This window comes from Clarias gariepinus, chromosome 5 (genome assembly GCF_024256425.1).
Source record: "Clarias gariepinus isolate MV-2021 ecotype Netherlands chromosome 5, CGAR_prim_01v2, whole genome shotgun sequence".
NCBI classification, from domain to species: domain Eukaryota; kingdom Metazoa; phylum Chordata; class Actinopteri; order Siluriformes; family Clariidae; genus Clarias; species Clarias gariepinus.
The window spans coordinates 33,552,375-33,575,243 of NC_071104.1; the positions used below are offsets into that span (position 1 = coordinate 33,552,375).

Here is a 22,869-nt window from a genome sequence, read left to right on the forward strand (position 1 = left end):
GTCTGGTTCATCAGTAAGCTGGCTGTTCACAGAGCACATTAATGCAAAGTTAAATGGAAGGAAAAAAATGTGGTAGAAGAGGCTGTGCAAGCAACAGGTATAACCGCAGCCCTGAGAGGATTGTAAAAAAAAGCCCATTTAAGAATTTGGGAGAGATACACAAGGAGTGGAATGCAGCTGGAGTCGGTGCTTCAAGAGCCACCACGCACAGACGTATCCAGGACATGGGCTACAACTGTCGCATTCCTTGTGTCGAGCCACTCTTGAACGAGAGACAACGTCAGAGGCTTCGATAACACCTCAGCGGAGCCACAGACCGATCGCCCCCATGCCACGACGCACTGCTTCAGAAATTCATACAAATGAAGCCCAGACTAAGTACTAACTGCTGTATATGTTCATACTTTTCAGTAGTCCAACACGTTTGTGTTAAAAACCTTCTTTTTCTCGATCTTGAGTAATATTCTATTTTTTTGAGATACTGAATCTTGGGTTTTCATTAGCTGTAAGCCATAATCATCTAAATTAGAAAAAATGAACACTTGAAATATGTCAGTCTGTGTGTAATGAGTGTATATATGAGTTTCACTTTTTGAATTGAATTACTGAAATAAATAAACTTTTCGATCAAATTTGAATTTAATTTAATGCACCTGAATTTATAAAAACTTTTCATATATACAACCACTGTATATGCGAAAATCTATGCTGAGATACTCTCACCTGCACAAGCTCGTTGAGGACGACTGCATCGAAGCCGGAGAGATACTGCACGTAGTACCTCTGCATGACGGGGCCGTACTTCCTCACGTGGGCTCTCAGCTCCTCCATGTAGAAGATCAGCTCAGCAATGTGCCTAAAAACAAACAGCATGTTATTAGAAATAAATTGTAGGTAATATAAAGACTAAATTAATTTGTCGTTTTCTTTCGTTTGGTGCCCTTACTTGTCAATGAAGTCATCTGTGCTTTTCTTTTGGATGTTGTCGGCATGTCTGAGCAGCCACATGATCTCATCACGAGCGAACGAGAGAGCCATGAAGACAAAAAGCGCCTGGAGGAAAACAAAGAAGGCAAAATTATTATTTCTTTTTTTTATTATTTATAAGTGTTGCTATGTGGGCATGCACAGACTCGTATTACCCGCAATGTGAGAAAAAAGAAAGAAAAAAAAAAAAAAAAGAGAGCGGAGGGTTCAGAGGTTATCACCTTTGGGCCGAGCAGGCCTGGCTGGTCTGCGAGCACGGTGGCTAGTTCCTTCAGTGCAGAACGCAGGAACTTACGCCTCTCCCTGTGCATCGAGCCTCTGGACAGAGCAAAAATATTCGAGTTCAGAAAGGGAAATTAAATAAACAACACCATGCAGCTGAAAACAGAGAATGATTATGTTTACTGAAGCCTGATGGAGCACGCTTGTGTGTGTTTTTTTTTTTTTTTTGAGAATGTTTGCTGAATTGAAAATACTGAAGGGCTGATGGAAAATGCTGATGTTTCCTGATGTCTGATGGAAAATGCTGATGTTTCCTGATGTCTGATGGAAAATGCTGATGTTTTCTGATGTTTGAAGGAAAATGCTGATGTTTCCTGATGTCTGATGGAGAAGGCTGGTGTTTGTTGGGGTTTGGTCAAGGACGTTAGAGTTTATTGGGGCCTTGTTGAAAATGATATATTTTTTTATTTTTTGGTTGTTTATGACAAACTCTAGTGTTTGTTGAAGCACGATGAAAAATATATAGATTTTTGTTGGGGTACTGGTAGAGAATTTGGAGTGTTTACTAGTGGACAATGCTGGATTTTTTATGGGTCCAATGGAGAACACTGGTATTTGCTGGGGTTCCTTCTTCTTTGTCTTTCGGCTGTTCCCTTTTAGGGGTGGTAAAAGCGAATCATCTGCCTCCGTCTAACCCTATCCTCTGCATCCTCTTCTCTTACACCAACTAATTTCATGTCCTCTCTCACAACATCCATAAATCTTTTCTTTGGTCTTCCTCTAGACCTCCTGCCTGGCAGTTCCAACCTCAGCATCCTTCTACCGATATATTCACAATCTCTCCTCTGAACATGTCCAAACCACCTCAATCTGGCCTCTCTGACTTTACCTCCGAAACATCTAACATGGGTTGTCCCTCTGATGAACTCATTCCAATTAAGAATATGTTTGGGGCCCGACGGAGAACGCTGGCGATTGTCCGGGGCCCGACGGAGAACGCTGGCGTTTGTCCGGGGCCCGACGGAGAACGCTGGCGATTGTCCGGGGCCCGACGGAGAACGCTGGCGTTTGTCCGGGGCCCGACGGAGAACGCTGGCGTTTGTCCGGGTTCTGATGGAGAACGCTGGTGTTTGTCCGGGTTCTGATGGAGAATGTGATGACTGTATGATAGATGCTGAAGTCTGCTTAGCATTTCTTGGTGTTTATTAGAGAATGTTGATTAACCATGGAGATTTTTTGTATTTGCTATGTTTTGAAGTTTATATTTTTAGAAATTTTAATGTAAATGCACATACGCGTGTGACAGCGCGGATTCTTTACATTCACGGATGTCGTTGACGCGCTTGTTGTATCTGTGACAGAAACAGATGGGAGAGAAAAGAACAAAACAGAACATAAGCAAATTAATCCACTAAAGACTTTATATAATCAGATATATTATAATAATAATAATACAGGGAAAATACTATGAAAGAGACGATGCTGACCCGCGGAGGTTGACGAACAGGTCCTCGGCAGCTTTGTGGATGTGAAAGACCTCGTCTCTGAAGAGGCAAAGACAGGAGCTGCTCTGTAGGGCCAGTTTCCACAAACTGAGGGCGGTGGGATCGCTGTTTAGAGCCGCGTGGCAGAGGATAAACCCAACTACACGCAAACGTAATTGCACAAAGATTTCTTTAAGAGAAGTCACTAGCGCAGCTTCACAAACACAGAATATCATTAGGAGGGGAAAAAATATTTACAGAAAAACTGCAGAGAAAGGAAACTGGAAGGGACTCGTGCATGATGTGGAGAATGTAACGTGGTATGCAGTCTGACCAGAATCACAGCATTATTAAAAAACAAAAATAAAAAAAATAATAAAAGGGACAAACTTACACACTATCCACTTCTCCATAGTGTCTAACGACAGGTATTCACATGGCATCTGGAAAACAGGAAACAGCTCTGTTAATTACAAGAAAGGGACTCGATAATCCAGCAAACACACAGACTGATTTGGTCATTTAGGCTATTGCTAACAATGTTTTTGTTTATCAAAATTATTATGAATTTCAAATGCCTGCCTTTTTGTTCATTACAGCAAAACACTAACATTTCATTTAAGGATCTCAGCTTTTCCCCCTAAACTGAGCCTGTACACTAGAGCCTGCTGGAAACTACCCTTTAATTTATAAGTGCTCATAAATTGTGCTGGACCCGGATCGTTTCAAGTAGCTACGGGAAGGTTCTGCTTCTGTATACCAGACAATGTCTATAAAACATAAAGCATCACTTCCAGGACCTTTAACAGTACCCTAAAATGTGTTGTCAAATCAAAGTGAAATAGAAATGGACTCCAAAGTCCTAAAATATGCAGCAGACAATTTCCGGTAGTATAATACAGTATTTGTAACATTATTGTCGGCAGCCTGGACAACCTGGACAAATTTGACTGATATTTATTCTGTGGGAGTTTTTCAATACACAGCTGTCGTACTGAATTAAACCTAATGAATACATTTACAAATTAGCTGTTTTGTATATACTATCTAACGTTAGCTAGGACGATAGTGAAAAAAAAAAAAAAACAGCTTGAAAACATCACGTACAGATGACCGAAAGGCATAGTCGGTATAAAATTATTTAATTTTGATAAAATAATCAAAATTCTTAGTATGAGAAGCCAGTTTTACATCTACCTGCTAATACATAAACAAGCACGCAAAAGATCTTTAAAATATAACCTTAAATCTAAACATATTTCCCACTCACACACTTTTGACCCACCGTATCAGACTGCGCTGGGTTGAGCATGGTGCTCGGGGCGCTGATGAGACTCAGGAGCTGAGCGTTTCTCCACTGGTCGGCTGACAGGTTACGGCGTGGGTAAACCATTTGCAAGGAGATCAGCGCATCCGAAAGGGACTGTAGAGAAGGAAAGGTTAGTAACCATTTTAAATGTCCGTACGACACATGGATCCATGTCTTAGTTTGTACCATTAAAGACAAAAAGGGAGTGACGCAATGTATAGCGATGCACAGACATAAAGGCATCAAACAAACAAAAAAAAATGTAATTCCCATCATGGGTGTGAGAATTCCATTAATTACACATCTGATGCAGTTGCACTGTCTGAACACCAGAGGTCTCAACCTGCACAACTCAGAGTTGAATTATACAGGGTGTCCCAATTTTTTTTTTAAACAATTTGAAATATAAATAACTGAGTAACTAGGTCCTAGGCAAACAAAATTAAACAAGCGTCATGTTAAAGAATAAAAGATTAATTTATTAAAAATTTCAACAACATATTCAAACGGATATAGATTTAATAACCGATTTCACAAAGTTTCACAAATATTCAATATGCGCACGGTCCAAATCCAAATTCACTTTCGTCGAGTCCCTCATGCTCGACCATGGAGGTTTTCTTCCTGAGAACATTATGCATGTCGACTTTGCCATTTGTCTGAAATGTGGCCTCATCACTGAAAACAACTCCTCATCTGTGAGTTTCAGCAACACAGAATAAATGTAAAATGTTAAACTTACTTGGTTTTTACATATTTCGTTAAAATTTTAGATAATTTTAGGGAGAATTGGGTACATCTTGGGTACAGATTACAATGACAAGTCATGTGAGGAACTCTTCAGCTTTAAAACAACACCAGCTCCACGACGATGTACTTTAAGGTGGCCAAGAATGAGCCTTTTTAGGCAAATTTGGAGCTCTAAGTGTCTAAAAATGTTTAAAGGTCACAGGAAGTGCTCCAAAGCTTATTATATTTCAATCGATCATTTTTACTCAGTCAGAGACTTTAATTATTCAATCAAAAAAATGTATCTATGTTCAAGAGCTGGTGACCATGTAGTCCATTTTGTTTACAATATTAAACTGATTAGTTTTTGTTCATTTCATTGAAAAAAAAATGCATTGTTTTGCATATATTTTCATTCAGAAATAAAAAAAAGGAGTCTTTTCAATTATATCTTCCATCAAATAGTTTTTTTTTATTTTTTAAAGCTTCTAAGATCCAAAATTAATTCAATTGTCTTTTTGTTTGTTTGTGTGAAATGTACAATCACTTTACTGCAAGCTAAAAATACACTGCTGAGCGGCTCGACAGCACTAGAGCAGGTTAAAATAACCTGGATGAATCAGCTCGTGTGAAATTTCACCTTTCCATGGGGAACAAACTCCTCCATCATCTTCTTCAAAGGGTTCTCGTAGTCCACGATCATCTGTCCGAGGCGAGGATATTCTCGATCGCTGAGGAAAAAACAAATAAAAATCACTTTTTCCATCAGCACAATTAATTTTTTCTGAAGTTAGGCTCTCTTAGTGGCTGTAAGATCAAATAGTCAATTAATATCTCGGTATATCTAAGTATACACGGTATACAGTATACATATATCTCTGTATATCAATATACACAAGTTACATTTACTTGCATTACTGTAATTGTGTGGTTTTCTTGTAATTTTAATGTAGTTTTTTAAATCTGTAATTTCCCTTTTACTTAAGTATGTTTTGTTTGAAGTATTGTACTTCGCTACATTTTAAATTATTTTCGTTACTGAGTAAAAAATAAATGCATTTAAATGAAAAATAATTTTAAAAAACAATGCAACGGGGGGAAAAATATAATAATAATTAAAAAAAATAAATCACACCCCGGAAACCACTGCACTGATTGATTGATGGGCGGGGAGAACAAACGAGCTAAATTCACAAGAACGATAGAGACGGACAAAACAGAGGTCAGTGATGCAGACCCAGCTAAGAGGGAAATGCCATTAAATTCTTATGAAGCAAACCCCTGGCCATATGTAATTGACCACTTTGATTTCCAGCACAAGAAAGGCAACAGCTTTATTATGCAAAATAACTGGCTAAAATAACACTAACTTTGCTCTGAGTAAATTTTTAATAAGCTATTTTTTACTTTTACCCAAGTAGACTTTTATTATGGTAACTTTACTTGTACTTTTACTTGTACTTTTTGTACAAAAAACAGAGCTTGTACTTGAGTACAAATTTTATATCTCTTTCCACTTCTGGTTTTTATTAGTAACTTTGCGTGCACCATCACGCTATTTTGCTCACTAGACCAGAGTCACACTTTGTATCTCACTGTGTTTGGCTGTACCTCGCTCCATGTGTCATCTCGTGTGCGTAGTTGTAGAGGCCGATGATCGCTTTGCGCTCTTCGATTCGAGACAGAAGTATCATCAGTGTAGTGTAGGTCACAACGAGGTCGAGGTAGTTCCTCGTGAGGTCAAAATTTACAGTCTGGAGACGAGAGAAAAAAGAAAAAGTAAAAGAAAAGCATTTATTACATTTAATATAGTGACTTGTATAACCTTTTTGTAATACAGGGTGTCCCAAAACATTTGACATCGTTTTGTTGTCTAACAACATCGCCAATTCTTGTTCAGGTGATTTCAGATTTTAACAAAATGTGTAACTCATTATTATAAGAGGTTGAACAAATATGTTGTTGTAATTTCGATATATAAATATTTTATTTTTCAACATGAAGTTCGTTTTCAGATATTCATATTTTAAATGATGTGACACCCTGTACATTATCATTTCTAAAGCAAGAAATAGCACTTAGAGTTATATTCTGCATCTAAGGAAGGAGTCTCCAATGCCAGTGCTTTAAAACCAGACATCCTGTCACCAGGTTAAAATAAATTAATGCATAGCTATATTTATAACCTAAAAAAAGTAAATAATTTAATTGCTATCTATTTACATTAACTGTAACTACAAATTTAGACAGTGTAAATGCAATTTCGAGCCTTTATGGGGGGGAGGGGTAGTTTTAACAGTAACTACCAAATAGTTGACTTCTGTCATCCAGATTATCTTTGTCATGTTTTATTCCCAGTGTAACGGGCCAACATATTTACAGCAGCCCTGCTCCCTCATGAGAAAATTCTCATATCTCTTCTGTCTTTATCTGCTACAAAAACGCAGATGCCATGACCTGACCCGTGATACATTTTTTCAACTTACAATATCAAAGAAAACTTGGCAAGCATCGACCGTGTTGAGCAGTTCACACACATGGTCCTGCAGAAGAAGGGGGGGAGCACATAAAAATGCAGATTACAGTGATGTGTCAGTACATGCCCAGAGAGAGAGAGAGAGAGAGAGAGAGAGATGGGTAAAAAAAAAAACACTAATTTAAAGCAAGAGTTTGTGTCGCCTACCTTAAATTCCATAACATCCACAAACGTGAAGTAATATAAAGCGAGATTCTTTAGTATTTCTGACTTTTCTTTTTGAAGCTGTGCAAGCTGTTGCTGTAATAATGAAGAAGAAACAAAGAACACAATTGTTGACAAACAGATTTCTATAAAGATGTTCATTATAAAGTCAGAGGTATTCATTCTGACTCTTCAGCAGGGTTCGTAATGTGGAGGGTCTTAAATCTGACCGCTTTTTATAATCGAGTGAACAAGAGCTACTATTATTGTTTTTATTTTATTTAAACAGATAAACTTTTTTTTTTTTTGTATTCACAGTTCACAGTATTATCACAATACGTCTGATCAATTGACTGCTGTTTAAATCTTGTCTCTAAATCCATGTTTACTGTGTTGTTAATGCTACTTCAAAAGCGTCCCTGCAGAACAAACATCTCCTCACTGGCAATATTTAAGAATATCGACAATGTTATTATGACAATTGTAACATCGTGATATAAAGACCTTTTCCTCACAGATTTGTTCAACGTCTTTACGTACACGCTTGCTGTATAACGTACTGTATAACGATATTCTGCATGTTTATCATGAAAAATTTTAAATTTCACTTCCATGTGTGTCAAAGTTTAAACACTTTCTTTCCTATCTTGCCCAAATCTCAACACACAACTTGATTGCGTCCTTCTTGATCATATAAATCTTTTGATGACATCTGAGCAACGTAACAGTTTGATTCTTATCTGTTGCACTGATTAAGGAATAACAATTAAGGAAGCAGCAGAGATCAAGTGTAATAATTAGGCATGTATTAAGTCTTAAGTCTTGTCTGACTTACAATACTGGGTTTATGGTCCAAAACCTTTGGAATACAATCGACCCCCCCATGAAGTCATGGTTTAGAGTTTCTGGCGTCATAAGTTTGTGAATTTTTTCCTTAAGAACTTAATTTATAATTGTTCATGAAAACCCTGGCAAATTTGCAAAAAAAAAAGTATATAAATATCCTCTACAAATTCTTTTTATTACTTTTTTTGTGACAATATGCATTTTAACATGCATTTAAATTATTAAGCGCGAAGTTTATCACGAGTCTAAAAAGAACACAAATCAACCGTAGAGAAAAACAATGAATTATTACCATATTTACCCATAAATTACAGAAATGATTTAGTTAAATTTTTCTAAGGGTAATGTATTAAGCTGAGTTTAAAATTCAATTAAAATATTTTTAGAGCATAACTAGAGTTTGAACTATAAAAATTAGCATTTTTTGACAATATCCAAAATTTGCGGTTTTCCATAATTCGCAGGTGCCCCGAGAAAGTAACGGCCATAAATTTGGGGGGTTGACTGCATGTTCAACAAAATTATTTTTATAGTTCAATATTTCGGAAAGACATCGACATCTATAATACAGAACGAATCACAAACAGAAGTTGTTAATGTGAATTTTTGCCTATATAAAAGCAGTGTACATCAAACTAAAAGGTGCTACAAATTGTAACTTCTTATAGAAACAAAATGCACTACAGGTCAGTATGTTTTAAAATAATAAATAAATGCATAAATCCTCTAAAATAAACTAATCAAGTGAATAAAATAAAGTCTTTATCCTGGAAACAATGATTTGAGAACTAGAGCTCCAAAGGTGAATAAACACCCATGGCCTTCTTATTAGTCATTGTAATTGAGGTTGCGACTGCATACCGTGTACTAGGCAGTGTATTTCATATCTAGTCGATCCATCTACTCTAACTGTATAGAGTCTAGTCACTCTATACATTTTTTTTGGACTGCGACGTACCCCGTCCTGATGTATCGCTACATTCTTGATGATACTGTGAACTGTGAATTAAAAAACATGGCAACTGCTCTTGGCCGCTTAGATTTAAATTAAAAACACTTTCAATAAAATTCCCTATGAATTGACCTTAAAAATAACGTTTTATCTTTATCCTTTAATACATCTTCATTTCTACTTACAGGGTGACTAAAAATATTAGGAACCAAAGCGAATAAAACTACACATGCTGTTTAATTTCTTGTTTACAGCATAAGCCCTACATGTTCGCCCTCGTTGCTCTGTGTATTTCTCTTTTCTGTGAATTTCGCCCATTGGTTCCTGACTTTTTAGTCACCCTATACAAAGAAAAACAGCCATATATAGTGTGAACTTTCGTTGCTTAAAAACAGCTGGGAGACTTTAAATCTTGTGCAGTGGTTTCAAAATCCGGAACTGTTTGAGTGTTTGAACCCTGCATCGAGTCTGAACATGCATTAAGCCTTTCTAGCTTAAAGCTCAGCTTCCTTACAATTACTAGAGACTTTACAGAAAGTATGCATTGCAAAAGACTCACACCCAAATGCTAGAGAAAAAAAAAACGTTGGTGATAATATGGGTTTAATGTAAAACTATACCACAGCGTTTGTGAATTAAAACTCACTCATGGTTTAGAAACTAAGCAGCAGCTCAGATAATATTTTTGGTTCTGAGACAAATAAGGGTGTTTGTACTAATTCGCTATAGTTCTATAGTAACAACTTCTGTGGTAAATGACGTTATTTAACAATAAATAAAATGATTAAAATGGTAAAGGAGATTTAAAACAATAATAATAATAATAATAATAATAATAAAGCTGCAGTTGTTACTTGTGAGCAAATGTCTGGATTTAGGAACTAATTTCCTTTTAGAAGCTGCAAGATTAAAAGGTACCCGAGTTAAATAGAATTAAATTTGATTATTAATAGATAAAATCTTGTAAAAAAAAAAAAAAAGTTTAAAAAAATGTCTCTGGTACGAGGGGAATAAAACACTTCAGGATGATCTGTTTCAGGAACATACTCATCACTGTAAACCCCCGTTGTTGATTATTTTCCTGTAACAACATGCCCCATGAGTGTTTTTATTCCTTACCGATAATTAAAAAAAAAATCATACACACGTATCCTATACTCTGATCGGATTATATTATGGTATAATATCTGCTTTTTAAAGTCTTGTGCAATGCAAACCAGCTCTAAAGGCATGTTACTAACAGACTTCCAGTAATCTTATAGTTGTATAACTTATAATAGGCTTCTTCAATACATTAACAGTATTTAGAATGTGAAAACTGTCTCTAAAAAAAAAAAAAAGGTGATGATATCCCCTTACTAGCCATAACAGCTAATGCACTGCAACATGTAATCAATACTAGTGAACACTTTACTACTAACCAGTACAGTGTTTACTAGTACATCACAACCGCCACCGTTATCACTTGTTACTCCTTACAAATCTATTAAAATGCAGCACAGCATTTTAACTGTGATGTTAAACAGCCCCGTGTATGATACAGGAAAACAGCAAGGATGGAGAGAGACCACCACAAAACATAATAATAATAATAATAATAATAATAATAAAAAAAGTGAAAATTTGCATCATCATGTGCAAATAAAGGACGTTGTATTAAATCATTATTTGTAAAATAAAACAATTTAGGAATCATTATTATACAAAAATTCGACATGAAATGAAAAACGGTATATAATAAATACATAAGTCATTAAAAATATCTTTAGAATTATCTTTGATACACGTAATAAATTAGCATATAATACATTTATAATAAATGCTTATTTTAATATTAAATGATAAAGTAAATAATTATTATTAATAATATTAATAATAAAAACAATACAAATAAAGGTTACCCTAGTAATAAAATAATGCAAGTTTTATACAATGTTAAAATAATTTTTTTAAAAGAATGTGTTTTTAATTAGTTAATTAACTAAGTGTATTTAAAATAAATGTTACTTTTTTTTTATATTAAACCCAAATTCAAAAATTTAACTAATAAATGTTAACTCAATGACTTCAAGTTAATAGACAAAATATTTAATTTGATTAAATAAATTAAAACATACATTTAAAACATTCAGATTTAATGAAAAGTTTCCATTTTATTCCAAAATCTCACCATCCTTGTTATTCACCGTGAAGTGTGTCTATATTTCGGTGTGTACACACCCTGACCCTGACCAGTATGTATTTTGGTGTTAAGTTAATGGACAAAAAACCTCTATAGCAAGCAAAGACCCATGCAGTTACAAAACCGAGGAACCTCAGAACACTTTTCTGAGCATTACTATAAACTGTAATATGTGCTGTAATAGGGACAGTGTTGCTGCAAACTATTTCATTTTTTATTTTCTATTTTTTCAGATTTTTGATGACAATAAACTTCTCATGATCTTTACTTTTCATCTCTCGGCATTCCGGACATGCGCGAAAAACGACGACATGCAGATAAACATCAGCGGGGCGACTGGTATGGGCTGTTCGGCTCGATGAAAATCTTTCTTTCCTGACTCATGATCTTGAGTCCTGCAGAATCCTCATTTATTTTTAAACTCGTCTGAACGATTAGAGTTGCCCGAGTTGTTGTCATGGCAACAAAATGGCCATGTCCTTAGATCTGTATGATGCTGGATGCTCGGTTCCAAGCAGCATGTAGGAGAGAGGAGAAATCTTCTAGCTTTCTCTATAAAACTCTTAAAGCACATCTAACAGCTAATGTCCTCTTTTAGGAGAACACCAGGGACTTTGTGTGTAGGAGGAGGACCGGATTCTACACTAGAGACGATTATAACGTATGAATCTTTGCATTTTGGACATTTTGTCGTCATGAGTCGTAAAAGATTGGACAGATTAAAAGACCAGCTCTGCTCAAGAAAAAAAAAATTATTCTGAGGTTCCTTCAGTCCAGTTGTGAGACTAGACACAGATGTGAGTACAACAGAAAAGGTTAAGACTACATAAAAATGTGTGTGAGCTCTAAACAAAGCAAACGGGCTCCAAACTTACCAAAAGAACAATCCAGAAAATAGCCGTGTTAAGCATGCAAACAAATGCACAAACAACAAAAAAAAAGACACACACACACACAAAAAGAAAGAGACATATATAAACAAACACAAAAATCAAACACGAAAAACAAACATGACATGTCTCGACATTGGTTTAAGAAGCAGTTAAACATCTTGGACGTTAAATGAGAGGAGAGAGATAAGCTATGAACGCAGCATCTGAAAAAAACAAACTTTTTTTAAATAAAACAATAATGGTTATTAGAGAAACATAAAAAAAAAAAAACCACACAATACACACACACAACATACACGCTGTAAATACACAGAGCTTTAAAACACAAAGGAGCCCACGAAATGTCCATCTACATCGAACTTAAACCTGGCACTATTGTGTAATGAAACTGTTAGTGGAGTATTACTTATGACTGGAGATCACGATGACTAACACACACACACACACACACACACACACACTCTGACAGACAATGACGAAAAAGCCGCTTTCTGTTGGAATGTGAGCTGACAGAATTGCGTGGTTGTGAGTTCCACCCACATTCCTTTTCACACACACAACTGGGGCAGGCAAAGTAGGCCTCACTGATCAGCCAGAGTCTGATCTGCCCTATAACTGTTCACTCGATCCTTTTTTTAATTACACGGATATAACACGACAGCAAAATTATTTATCCATAAAAGTTTATTTATTTATTTTTGCTATCATGATGGATTTGTTTAACACACTTAATTAAAAACTTTTTATGAGTTTTCCAATGCTGTTTGTGAAATCAGATTCACCAGAAACCAAAAGTAAAGGTTTCTCTAGATGGGGGGAGTATCCTCTTTCTTAACCCTGTCAATTGCGGCAGAAAGGATCCAATCATGGGTGTCTGAGAGCTTGTGTATGCATGAGAGGGCAGATAGCACTTTCCTCCGAGTGTGCAGGGAGAACTAAAAGCTATTTTTAAGTGAAAAATGTAAGCAATAAAAGTTTTGGATTTGATCTGTTCTCAAATAAACAGAAGTCACTAAGGAGTTATGGTTTAGGTTTTAGGGTTTTTTAAAAAAACTCTTGCGTTAGTTTTATAAAAGCTGCATTATATGGATAAAGAGCTGCGCAGATTTACATTTCAACCCAGTTCCATAAGTTTGCTGTTAATATTTCCATGATGAGCAGCTAGTAAAAATTACGGGATAATTTTTAATGTTAATAAAGATGTATATCTTGGACTGATGATGGGCTGAAAAACAAAAGACACAATTTATTGTGAAAAACACCACATCTAGATAAAGCGTGAGAAGCTCCACCTGCAAAATGACTTCCCACATGTGATGGTAACGACAATTCACACAACAAACTTATCAGCATCAGCACATAAACAGACATATAAAGGTTTTCCTCCAGTTAGCGCACTGAGTCTTACGTTATTGTTGCGGGTTTCCACGGCTGGGAACTTTCTCAGGATAAACTTGACGGCTGACTCGAGATTTTTGTCGATCAGGTACGAGGGCTTGGCTTTGGGATCCCCGCATGCCTGGAAAAAAAAGAAGCACAGGAGAAGACAGAAATATTCAAAACCCTACTGCTTCAAATGGACTTTCTGTAAAACTATGACAGTGAGGTGCGGTGATCAGATACACAACAGGAACAACAGTTAGACACGAGTGAGAGGACGAGGAGACTGAAGTGCAGGGATTTGGCCATAGCGAAAAAATGCAATGTAGAAAAGAGAGGAAAAGCGAGAGAGAGAAAGAGAGGGAAGTGAAACAGCAGAATATGGCAGCAAAGAAGGACAGGCAGACCGAGACCAATTAGTGTCAGAGAGAAAGATTAAACTCTCAAAGACATTAAGAATAAACTAGAGCCCGGTCCGGGAGTCAGGTCACAGAGAGAGTCCGGGACAGGTCACAGAGAGAGGGAGTCAAATGTAATTTATGGACAGATTCAAGAAATTACAGCACAAACTGGAAAGAGTCAGGGATCAGACTGTCAGTCGCAGGATGTCGGTCAGGCATAGAGAAAAGACCACTGGTCATAGAGACGAGGGGACTGGCACAGGGCAGACAGTCGGGCATGAGTGATATAGAAGAGAGTCGGGTTTAGACTTGATCAGGTACAGATCAGAGGGAGGCAGTTGTAGAGCAGAAAACACTGGTCACAGAGGAAAGGGGGCAAGGGCATATGGGGAGAGGGACTCAGGCAAAGGACACAAAAAGTCAGCCACAGACGAGTCCGTATCAAAGCAGAGGGAGCCAGGCATAGGAGAGTTGACCATAGAACGAAGGGAGTCAGGCAAAGGGGACAAGGAGTCTAGCACTAGGAGGGTGAAGAGGTAGTCGGCCGCAGGGCACAGGGAGCTGGCCATAGAGAAGTCGGTCGAAGGGTAGGGGGAGCTGGGTATAGAAGAGTCAGTCGAAGGGTAGGGGGAGCTGGGCATAGGGGAGTCGATCAAAAGGCAGAGGGAGCTGGGCATAAAGGAGTCTGTCAAAGGGCAGAGGGAACTATGCATAGCGGAGTCAATCGAAGGGCAGAGGGAGCTGGGCATTAGGGAGTCGGTCGAAGGGTAGGGGGAGCTGGGCATTAGGGAGTCGGTCGAAGGGTAGGGGGAGCTGGGCATTAGGGAGTCGGTCGAAGGGTAAGCGAAGCTGGGCATAGGGGAGTCGGCTGCAAAGCAGAAAGGGGGTTGCTTGTAGAGTAATGAGCAAAGGGGTTGGGCACATTAGAGTCGGTTGCAGAGCAGAAGGAGGAGTTGGTCACATAGCAGAGCAGAGAGAGTCGGGCATAGGAGAGTTGGTCACAGAGCAGAGGGTGTCCCGCACAGTGGGAAGGGAAAAGAGAGTCAGGGGAGTGAGTTGCAGATTAGAGTGAGTCAGTCGCAGAGCAGAAGGAGCCGAGCACATGGAAGTCAGTTGAAAAGCAAAAAGGAAAGGGGACAGAGTCCTGGGAGTGAGTGGCAGACCAAGAAAAGCATGGCACATGGCAGAGGAAGTTGGGTGCAGAGCAGAGGGAGACAGACACAGTGGTGATGGTCGGGGACAAGCTAAAAGGGAAGGATGGACAAAGATCAGAAAGCTGAGAACAGATTACATGGAGCCAGAGTCACGTTTGAGGGAGTGGCAAATGCATCAGCGAGAGTTGGGGAAACTTAGCTTTTAAGAGGCCAGATTATCGTTGACAGAATACAGAGAGTCAGAGACAGGCATCAAGCGCAAATAAGAAAAGTACCAAATTTGAGTAGAAAAAGCCCAAAAGGATTAGAGTGAAAAGTGACACAAGCAATGTTAGGAAGATGAGTGAGCTGAAAGCGAGATGAAAAAAAAAAAGTACAAAACAAGTAAAATAAGAAATAGATTATTGATATAGGACAGGGTAGGAAGTTCCAAGACAAACTAGACTGTTACAAGACAGATTATAAACTGATTAGAGATTTTGGATTAAGTTTAGATTTGGATGCTAACGAACAGATTTAAAAGCTAAGGGACAGATTAAGATAAAAGAAAATTTACTTAGATTATAGTGATGAGAAGCAGATTAGAAAGTTAAAATACTGATTAGAGTATTAAGACACAAATTATGATGTTACGTGATGAGTTAAAACAGATTAGAGAGGCAAGGGACATTTTTACAAGTTGAAAAGTTAAGAGACAGATAATAAATATGAGGTCAGATTAGATAGGGTTGGAGAATTTAGAATTCAGAAAGAGTAGTAAGAGAGAGAGAGCAAAAAATTATGAGAACGAGAAAGCAGGAGGTGTTTCGGAGGGGTGCTGCTCTGTAAGTGATGGGCATCTTACAGAGATGCAGCGGTTGCAACAGATCAGTGTGTGCGTGTATGTGTTTGTGCATGTTATGGTCACATGACATCAGCACGACATTTGCACATGCACCTGCCGGTGAGACGTGTTTGCACAGAACAGCCCTCGCGCGGGAAGGAGATGCAGTACGACCCCCCCCGCCCCCCCAACCTCCAAAGCTGAAACATCCACAGGCTGCGTTCACATGCGGCTACTCGCCCTCTGTCCACACAAAGCCGAACGCTCGAGTAAAAAGGAAAATAAGAAAAAAAGGAAAGAAAAAAAGATGCACTCGGACTAAACACCTTCCCAGGCCGTCAATCATTTCATCGTCCAGTCCTCCGTCTTTACACTGGCAATGTTTTTACCCCTGAGCACATAAGCACCTGCCATGTCATAGCCTTTAGTGAGAAGCTGTGGCTGTTAGACTGATGCAGATTAAGCCAAAACCATTTAGATGCACTGACAAATAAATGAAATATATATATTTTTAAAAATCAAAGAAATAATGCCATGCAGTTGATGACGTTAAATAAGAAAATAAGTAAATCACAAGCATGTGCTGACATATCAGGATAATTGTACACCCTTCACTGGCAGCTCCTTAGAAACAGTATATAAATGCTTAATTTTCTTAAAATATATGTAAAAATGTTTGTTATTCTCATAAAAGTCACTAAATCAATACGATTATTGATATTATATTGTAAATTCGAATAATGACGGGATGCCATCGCTGTATTGACGTCAGATCTCATTTTCATGACCTAATATGTCATCCTAATTCCATAATGCTGTAACTGCATAGCATGGCATCGTAAATAAACAGATCTTAGTGAACGACATCACGTGTAACGGTAATGACATATGCAAATGACATAACCCTGTCTTAATGGTATACCATCATTGTGACAATGTCATCTTAACGACATAACACTGTAATGACTAAACATGGTGTCATGAAATCAGAACACGCTGTCTTAATACAGTACCCTTATCTTAAATGACTTGTCATGATGATGACATAATATTGCACATGAAACGACGTCATCGTAATGACATTGCGTCTAAATGATGATTCGTCTTGACATAACATCTTAACGTATTGACACAAGATCAATTATACAATACTGTAATAACAAATCAGGGATTCATAATGACCTCTCGTGTCGCAATAATGGCGTCTCTAAATGACAATGTCTTACTGTCATTGTAATGATGTTATCTTACTGACATGACATTAAAATGTCTTAATGTGTCTTCATAAAGTCAGAACGTCATCATGATGTCAGGACACGTTGCTGTAATGACATATCGTGATGATAGCGTTGTCTTAATGGCATAAAATGTCACTGTAATGACATAACGGTTTAATGACAAACGTGACACTAGACGTGATTTAATGAAATTACATGACGGCAAAGCGCTTTAGTAACATGTCATGTTAATGTCACAAGTCACAGTCACTCACTACCACAACTAATCTCACTTCTTCCTTAGTTTTACATGTCCACCAACTTGCTTCTTGATTGGTTGAGCAGTTAAGAAATGCCCAACTTGTTTATCAGCACATGCCTTGAATACATAGCATAATACATTTTGATGCAATGGGAAAAAAATCGGCCATGTTAAAAAAAAAAAAAAGAAAATGAATGAAAGATGAGTTAAATCATGATATGCAACAAACAAAAACAAAAAAGCTGTCTATCTGAGGTGCAGTTTGGGAACAAGAGAGCCGTGTGTCTGTGTGTTGCATACGGAACGAGAGAGAGAGAGAGAGAGAGAGAGAGAGAGAGAGATTATGGGACATGAGGCTGGCAGGAAAGCAGGGAAAGGGTTAGGGAGACGGAACGGAGAGAGAGAGCGGGGGAACGAGATTTTAGAAGGGGGGGAGGAAGGTGGAAAAGCTGTGCAAACCTTCCAAACTTGTCCTTGCTGGGGGGGAAGCAGTGTAACAGAAAACAGAGAGAATTACACAATAAAACACAGAAACGTTTCCAAATTCTCTACCATGCACATCTACGGATCCACGTTTGAGACAAACAATTAAAAAATTAATTAAAAAAAGAATAAATAAGAATTTGTCTGTATTAACGAATTTGATCTAGTTACAGAAAGAATGGCGTGCGAGGAAAGAAAACGAAAACATGAGGCCAAATAAAATGGATCGGTAACTAAAAAAAAAAAAAAATAATAATAATAATAATAATAATTGAAAGATTAAAAGAAATGCAACAATGCCACAGAAACAAAATGTGACTGAAACTGAGGAAAAAACTTTTTAAATGTTTATTTTGTGACTCGAGGTCGCCTCACATGCACAGAGATGTGAGAGACGTGACCTGCTTCAAGTCTGAGAATTCATTTATTTAAAAAAAAAAAAAAATAAATAAATAAATCAGTGCATACAGGGTTTGTTTTTTTCTTTTTTGTTTAATACTCTGGCAAAGGTGCATTGAAACAGGAAGATCATTAAAGAAACAATCTGGTCATAAAAAATTTTTATTTCTCAAAAACAGCTCAATAACACAGCAGACCAAATTCTGTGATTAAAATAATACATGCAAGAATCATAAACAGCTTTTGGTCTCAACAGTATTTAAAAGCGTGATAGTCACTGATCAGCCTTCTTTACACGACTGATGTAGGACGCACCCTTCTGCGTGAAATAATTTCTCTCCTCTGAGGATTCGCCCGTTTTCAGAGATAAGCGTCGACTTCCTGAGTCTCTTCGCTTCCTGCTGCACATTAAAGCCACTGCAGCACCCGGAGTAGTGGTGTGTGTGTCTGCCTTTATGTACTTTCATTTCATTTCATATGCAATCTATCCAACTCTACATCAATCCTTTTATCGGTTCATCTTTTATCATTTCCTTTACCCACCAGTCCATCCATTCCACATCCAAACCACACCTTTATAACAAGAGGTGGTCCAAAACCCTAAAACCACTAGTGAAAATGCTTGATTTGTATTTCAAAATCTGAACACTGTTTTTATCATTTTAAACAATTACAGGACACTTACTAAGACCCACTTACTCACCCACACACCCATTCAGACCCCACCTGTTCAGCCAATCACCCGCCAACTCACCTACCGGCTCAGTCGCCCACTCACACACCTGAATTCTTATAACCAATACTTAAATAATAAGCATTATTTAAAAATAAGTCATATTTAATACTTAAATATTTAAAATCCAATAAAACAGAATGTATAAATAAATAAAATAACACTTATCAGTTTCAATCTCTGCTGATGGTTCAGTTAATTGTTCTTAAAACATTTGGTTTGTTTGACCTACCTACGAGGGGTCCTATCCACTCAGCATAACATAGGACAAGAGGAGTCTGATCCGCTCTGATCTGCTCTATATAAGCTATCAGTGGTCTGATCTGCTCTATATAAGCTATCAGTGGTCTGATCTGCTCTATATAAGCTATCAGTGGTCTGATCTGCTCTATATAAGCTATCAGTGGTCTGATCTGCTCTATATAAGCTATCAGTGGTCTGATCTGCTCTATATAAGCTATCAGTGGTCTGATCTGCTCTATATAAGCTATCAGTGGTCTGATCTGCTCTATATAAGCTATCAGTGGTCTGATCTGCTCTATATAAGCTATCAGTGGTCTGATCTGCTCTATATAAGCTATCAGTGGTCTGATCTGCTCTATATAAGCTATCAGTGGTCTGATCTGCTCTATATAAGCTATCAGTGGTCTGATCTGCTCTATATAAGCTATCAGTGGTCTGATCTGCTTTATATAAGCAGTGGTTTGATCTGCCCTATATAAGCAGTGGTCTGATCTGCTCTATATAAACTATCAGTAGTCCAATCTGCTTTATATAAGCCGTGATCTGATCTGCTCTATATAAGCTCTTTATATAAGCAGTGGTTTGATCTGCCCTATATAAGCAGTGGTCTGATCTGCTCTATATAAACTATCAGTAGTCTTGTCCGCTCTATATAAGCTATCAGTGGTCTGATCCGCTCTATATAAGCAGTGGTCTGATCCGCTCTATATAAGCAGTGGTCTGATCCGCTCTATATAAGCAGTGGTCTGATCCGCTCTATATAAGCCATCAGTAGTCTGATCCGCTCTATATAAGCCATCAGTGGTCTGATCCGCTCTATATAAGCCATCAGTGGTCTGATCTGATCTATATAAGCCATCAGTGGTCTGATCTGATCTATATAAGCCATCAGTGGTCTGATCTGCTCTATATAAACTATCAGTCGTCTCATCTAATTTATATATGCTATCAGTACTCCAATCTGCTCTATATAAGCAGTGGTCTGATCTGCTCTATATATGTGATTAGTAGTCTGATCTAATCAATGTAGGATATCTGTGGGTTAGCTGCTGACTGTTTATTGAACTGTCCTGACAGCCTGTCACATACATCACAAGTCTCTACAAGTCAGACTCCCTTACTGGGGGATTGGGCGGGGGGAGAGGGGGTTTACATAGATCTCATCTCGTCCCTCTGCTCCTTGCCTAAAGGCACAACAACGACCACAAATTCCACATTCACGCCATTCCCAAGTCATTCCAAGGCAAAACACCGGTTCGATAACAACTGTACTTGAGACGGTCGCAGTAATGAATCTGACAATAAGACAACCTTGTATCTAATCCACATTAAAAAAAAAATCTAGATACGGCATCTAGAAACTAATTAGACCTCTGCTGAAAACATATTTTGAAAACATCAGAAGTTTCCTAAATCATTTTATTTCAGCCACAAAACCTGGAATTTCCCGAAACTTTGATTGGCTGATTGAATAACTTCATAAATAAGCAGGTGACCACATGTTCCTGCAAAATTAAATGGTGTAGGCTGTATAAGATGGTTTTGATTAATCTAATTTTCTCATGGAGTGCCTGTTGTGTGCTTAAGTAAACAAATACTGATGATGCAGCAACAGTTAAAACATCTGTGACGGTGATTGCACATCTACACTCCAAGATACAAAAGAAATCAGGAAAAAATTGTCAAATTTAAGAATTTTAACTTGCCATTTTGACAAAATGAAAAACAGGACTGACAAAAGGAACACGTTATTCTCGTAAAGTGACGTGACGTCGATTATTGTAATACTGATATCCTGTAGTCGAGCTGCCAAGCTCTAATTCAGCGCCAGTCCATTGTGACTCAATAATCTGACTTTTATTTGATTTGTGGCTCCTCGTTTAAAGCCAGTGAAGCTATACATACGCGCGCGCACACACACAAACACACACAATAAGGAATTCTGTCACAATAAAAAAAAAAAAAAAACTCATCCACACTTTAGAAGGATTTTGGGGAATTCCTTTCTAGCATTACTTTCTCTCACACACACACACACACACACCTTAAATCCTTATAACGATTCTGACTCTTTCCCATCACAAAAAAAATGCAGAGATTTTTTTCTCCCCTCCTCACTGCTGATGTCACGGCCGGCTAGTTGCTAAGCAACAGGACTGCTGAAAGCATGCAGCAGTCGAGTGTTGGCTCTGATGAATGAACAAGATCAGAAGTACAGAATTAAATAAACAGATTCGTGAAAATTTAATAAAAAACCTTTATTCGTTCAAATGTTTATCATTTGTATTAAGTGGCCTGGACCATGACAGTGGACAGATCACGTAGAAGAATTATCTTCATTTTTAAAATGAAAGAGACTGCCTACTGAGAGGGCGAGCATAGGCCTTGTTTCATGATATAGAACAGTTAATGCTAATGTGGATGATTTAAAAACTCGCCAGCAATTGTGTTTAATAATAAATTGTAAAAAAAGAAAAGAAAAAAGCTTAAAAACGTAAAAATTTTACACAATTTCACACATGAAGAGACCCGCTAGCAATTAAACCCTTTAAAACGCAGGTAGTTAATGTACTTTTCATCTTTTCTAAGGCTTAACTAAACCTGGTTCGCATCCCTGGACCAGGTTTAAAAGTTTCAGAATTCTGTTTCTATTTTTTTTTTTTTGTAGCTTTTCTGTTCTTGCATAACTTCCTTTTTTTTTTTTTTTGCAATATTTCAAATTCTATCTCAATACACCAAGATGAACATACACACACGTATGGGAGAACTGGAAGGATGAAGATGAATTAATAAGAGAGAATGTGTGAGTGAAACCAAAAAAAAAAGTGTGTGTGTGTATACGGGGGATAAGATTATACCAAAATGAATGTGGACCAGAGAAGACGGTCCTCAAGGTCCTACAATTCCCACCGTACAGGAAACTGGAGCAAATCCATGACCAAACCTTTCAAAGCAGCACAGGGATGGCTGTTCTCTCTCTCTCTCTCTCTCTCTCACTTACACACACACACAAACACACACCTACATGTTGCATTAGTGTCTACAGATCGGGAGGTATGAGTTGATCCACTAAAGCCAGGATACAAGACCTCATGCTTCATGAGTTTATCTGGTGATACTGATATGACACAATGGTACATTATAAAACATTTATTTTATAAGGACCACAAATCAAACCACGACACAATTCGTATACACAGCAGTGTTTCCCACGCATGGAATATACTCGGGCAGGCCCGCCCAAATGTATTCGCCCACCCTTTTTAAAAATCTGTCTGAGAGAACAACGCCATCCATGATTAATTGGCTAGTTAGCGGACAGTTTCCTCTCGCGATACTGCTCCTGTTAAATATCAAAAGAACGTCATGTAGAACAAGTTATCATTACACAGACATTTTACTGCTACCGGAATACGAGAATGACTCAGCAAAAATTTAGAACTTTCTAAATGCAATTATTATTATTATTATTATTATTATTATTAATTTC

At 37.6% G+C, this 22,869-nt stretch overlaps 1 protein-coding gene across 5 annotated transcripts in view; it reads right to left on the reverse strand.

Moving 5' to 3' along the window:
- The window catches only part of nckap1 (NCK-associated protein 1), a 61,162-nt gene that overhangs the window by 32,293 nt on the left and 6,000 nt on the right, over nucleotides 1-22,869 (reverse strand). Inside the window, exons 2-14 of one of the 5 annotated variants that reach the window (XM_053496169.1) lie at nucleotides 17,981-17,998; nucleotides 13,693-13,803; nucleotides 7,415-7,501; nucleotides 7,218-7,274; nucleotides 6,343-6,485; nucleotides 5,372-5,462; nucleotides 3,979-4,116; nucleotides 3,088-3,136; nucleotides 2,697-2,853; nucleotides 2,505-2,561; nucleotides 1,209-1,305; nucleotides 947-1,053; nucleotides 724-856 (exon numbers count right to left, since the gene is read on the reverse strand). In XM_053496169.1, the coding sequence (XP_053352144.1) occupies nucleotides 724-856; nucleotides 947-1,053; nucleotides 1,209-1,305; nucleotides 2,505-2,561; nucleotides 2,697-2,853; nucleotides 3,088-3,136; nucleotides 3,979-4,116; nucleotides 5,372-5,462; nucleotides 6,343-6,485; nucleotides 7,218-7,274; nucleotides 7,415-7,501; nucleotides 13,693-13,803; nucleotides 17,981-17,998 (1,245 nt within the window). Of the gene's footprint in view, nucleotides 1-723; nucleotides 857-946; nucleotides 1,054-1,208; nucleotides 1,306-2,504; nucleotides 2,562-2,696; nucleotides 2,854-3,087; nucleotides 3,137-3,978; nucleotides 4,117-5,371; nucleotides 5,463-6,342; nucleotides 6,486-7,217; nucleotides 7,275-7,414; nucleotides 7,508-12,266; nucleotides 12,318-13,692; nucleotides 13,804-17,980; nucleotides 17,999-22,869 lie in introns of those variants that run through there. The other 4 variants (XM_053496168.1, XM_053496171.1, XM_053496170.1 and 1 more) reach the window with 4 other exon arrangements.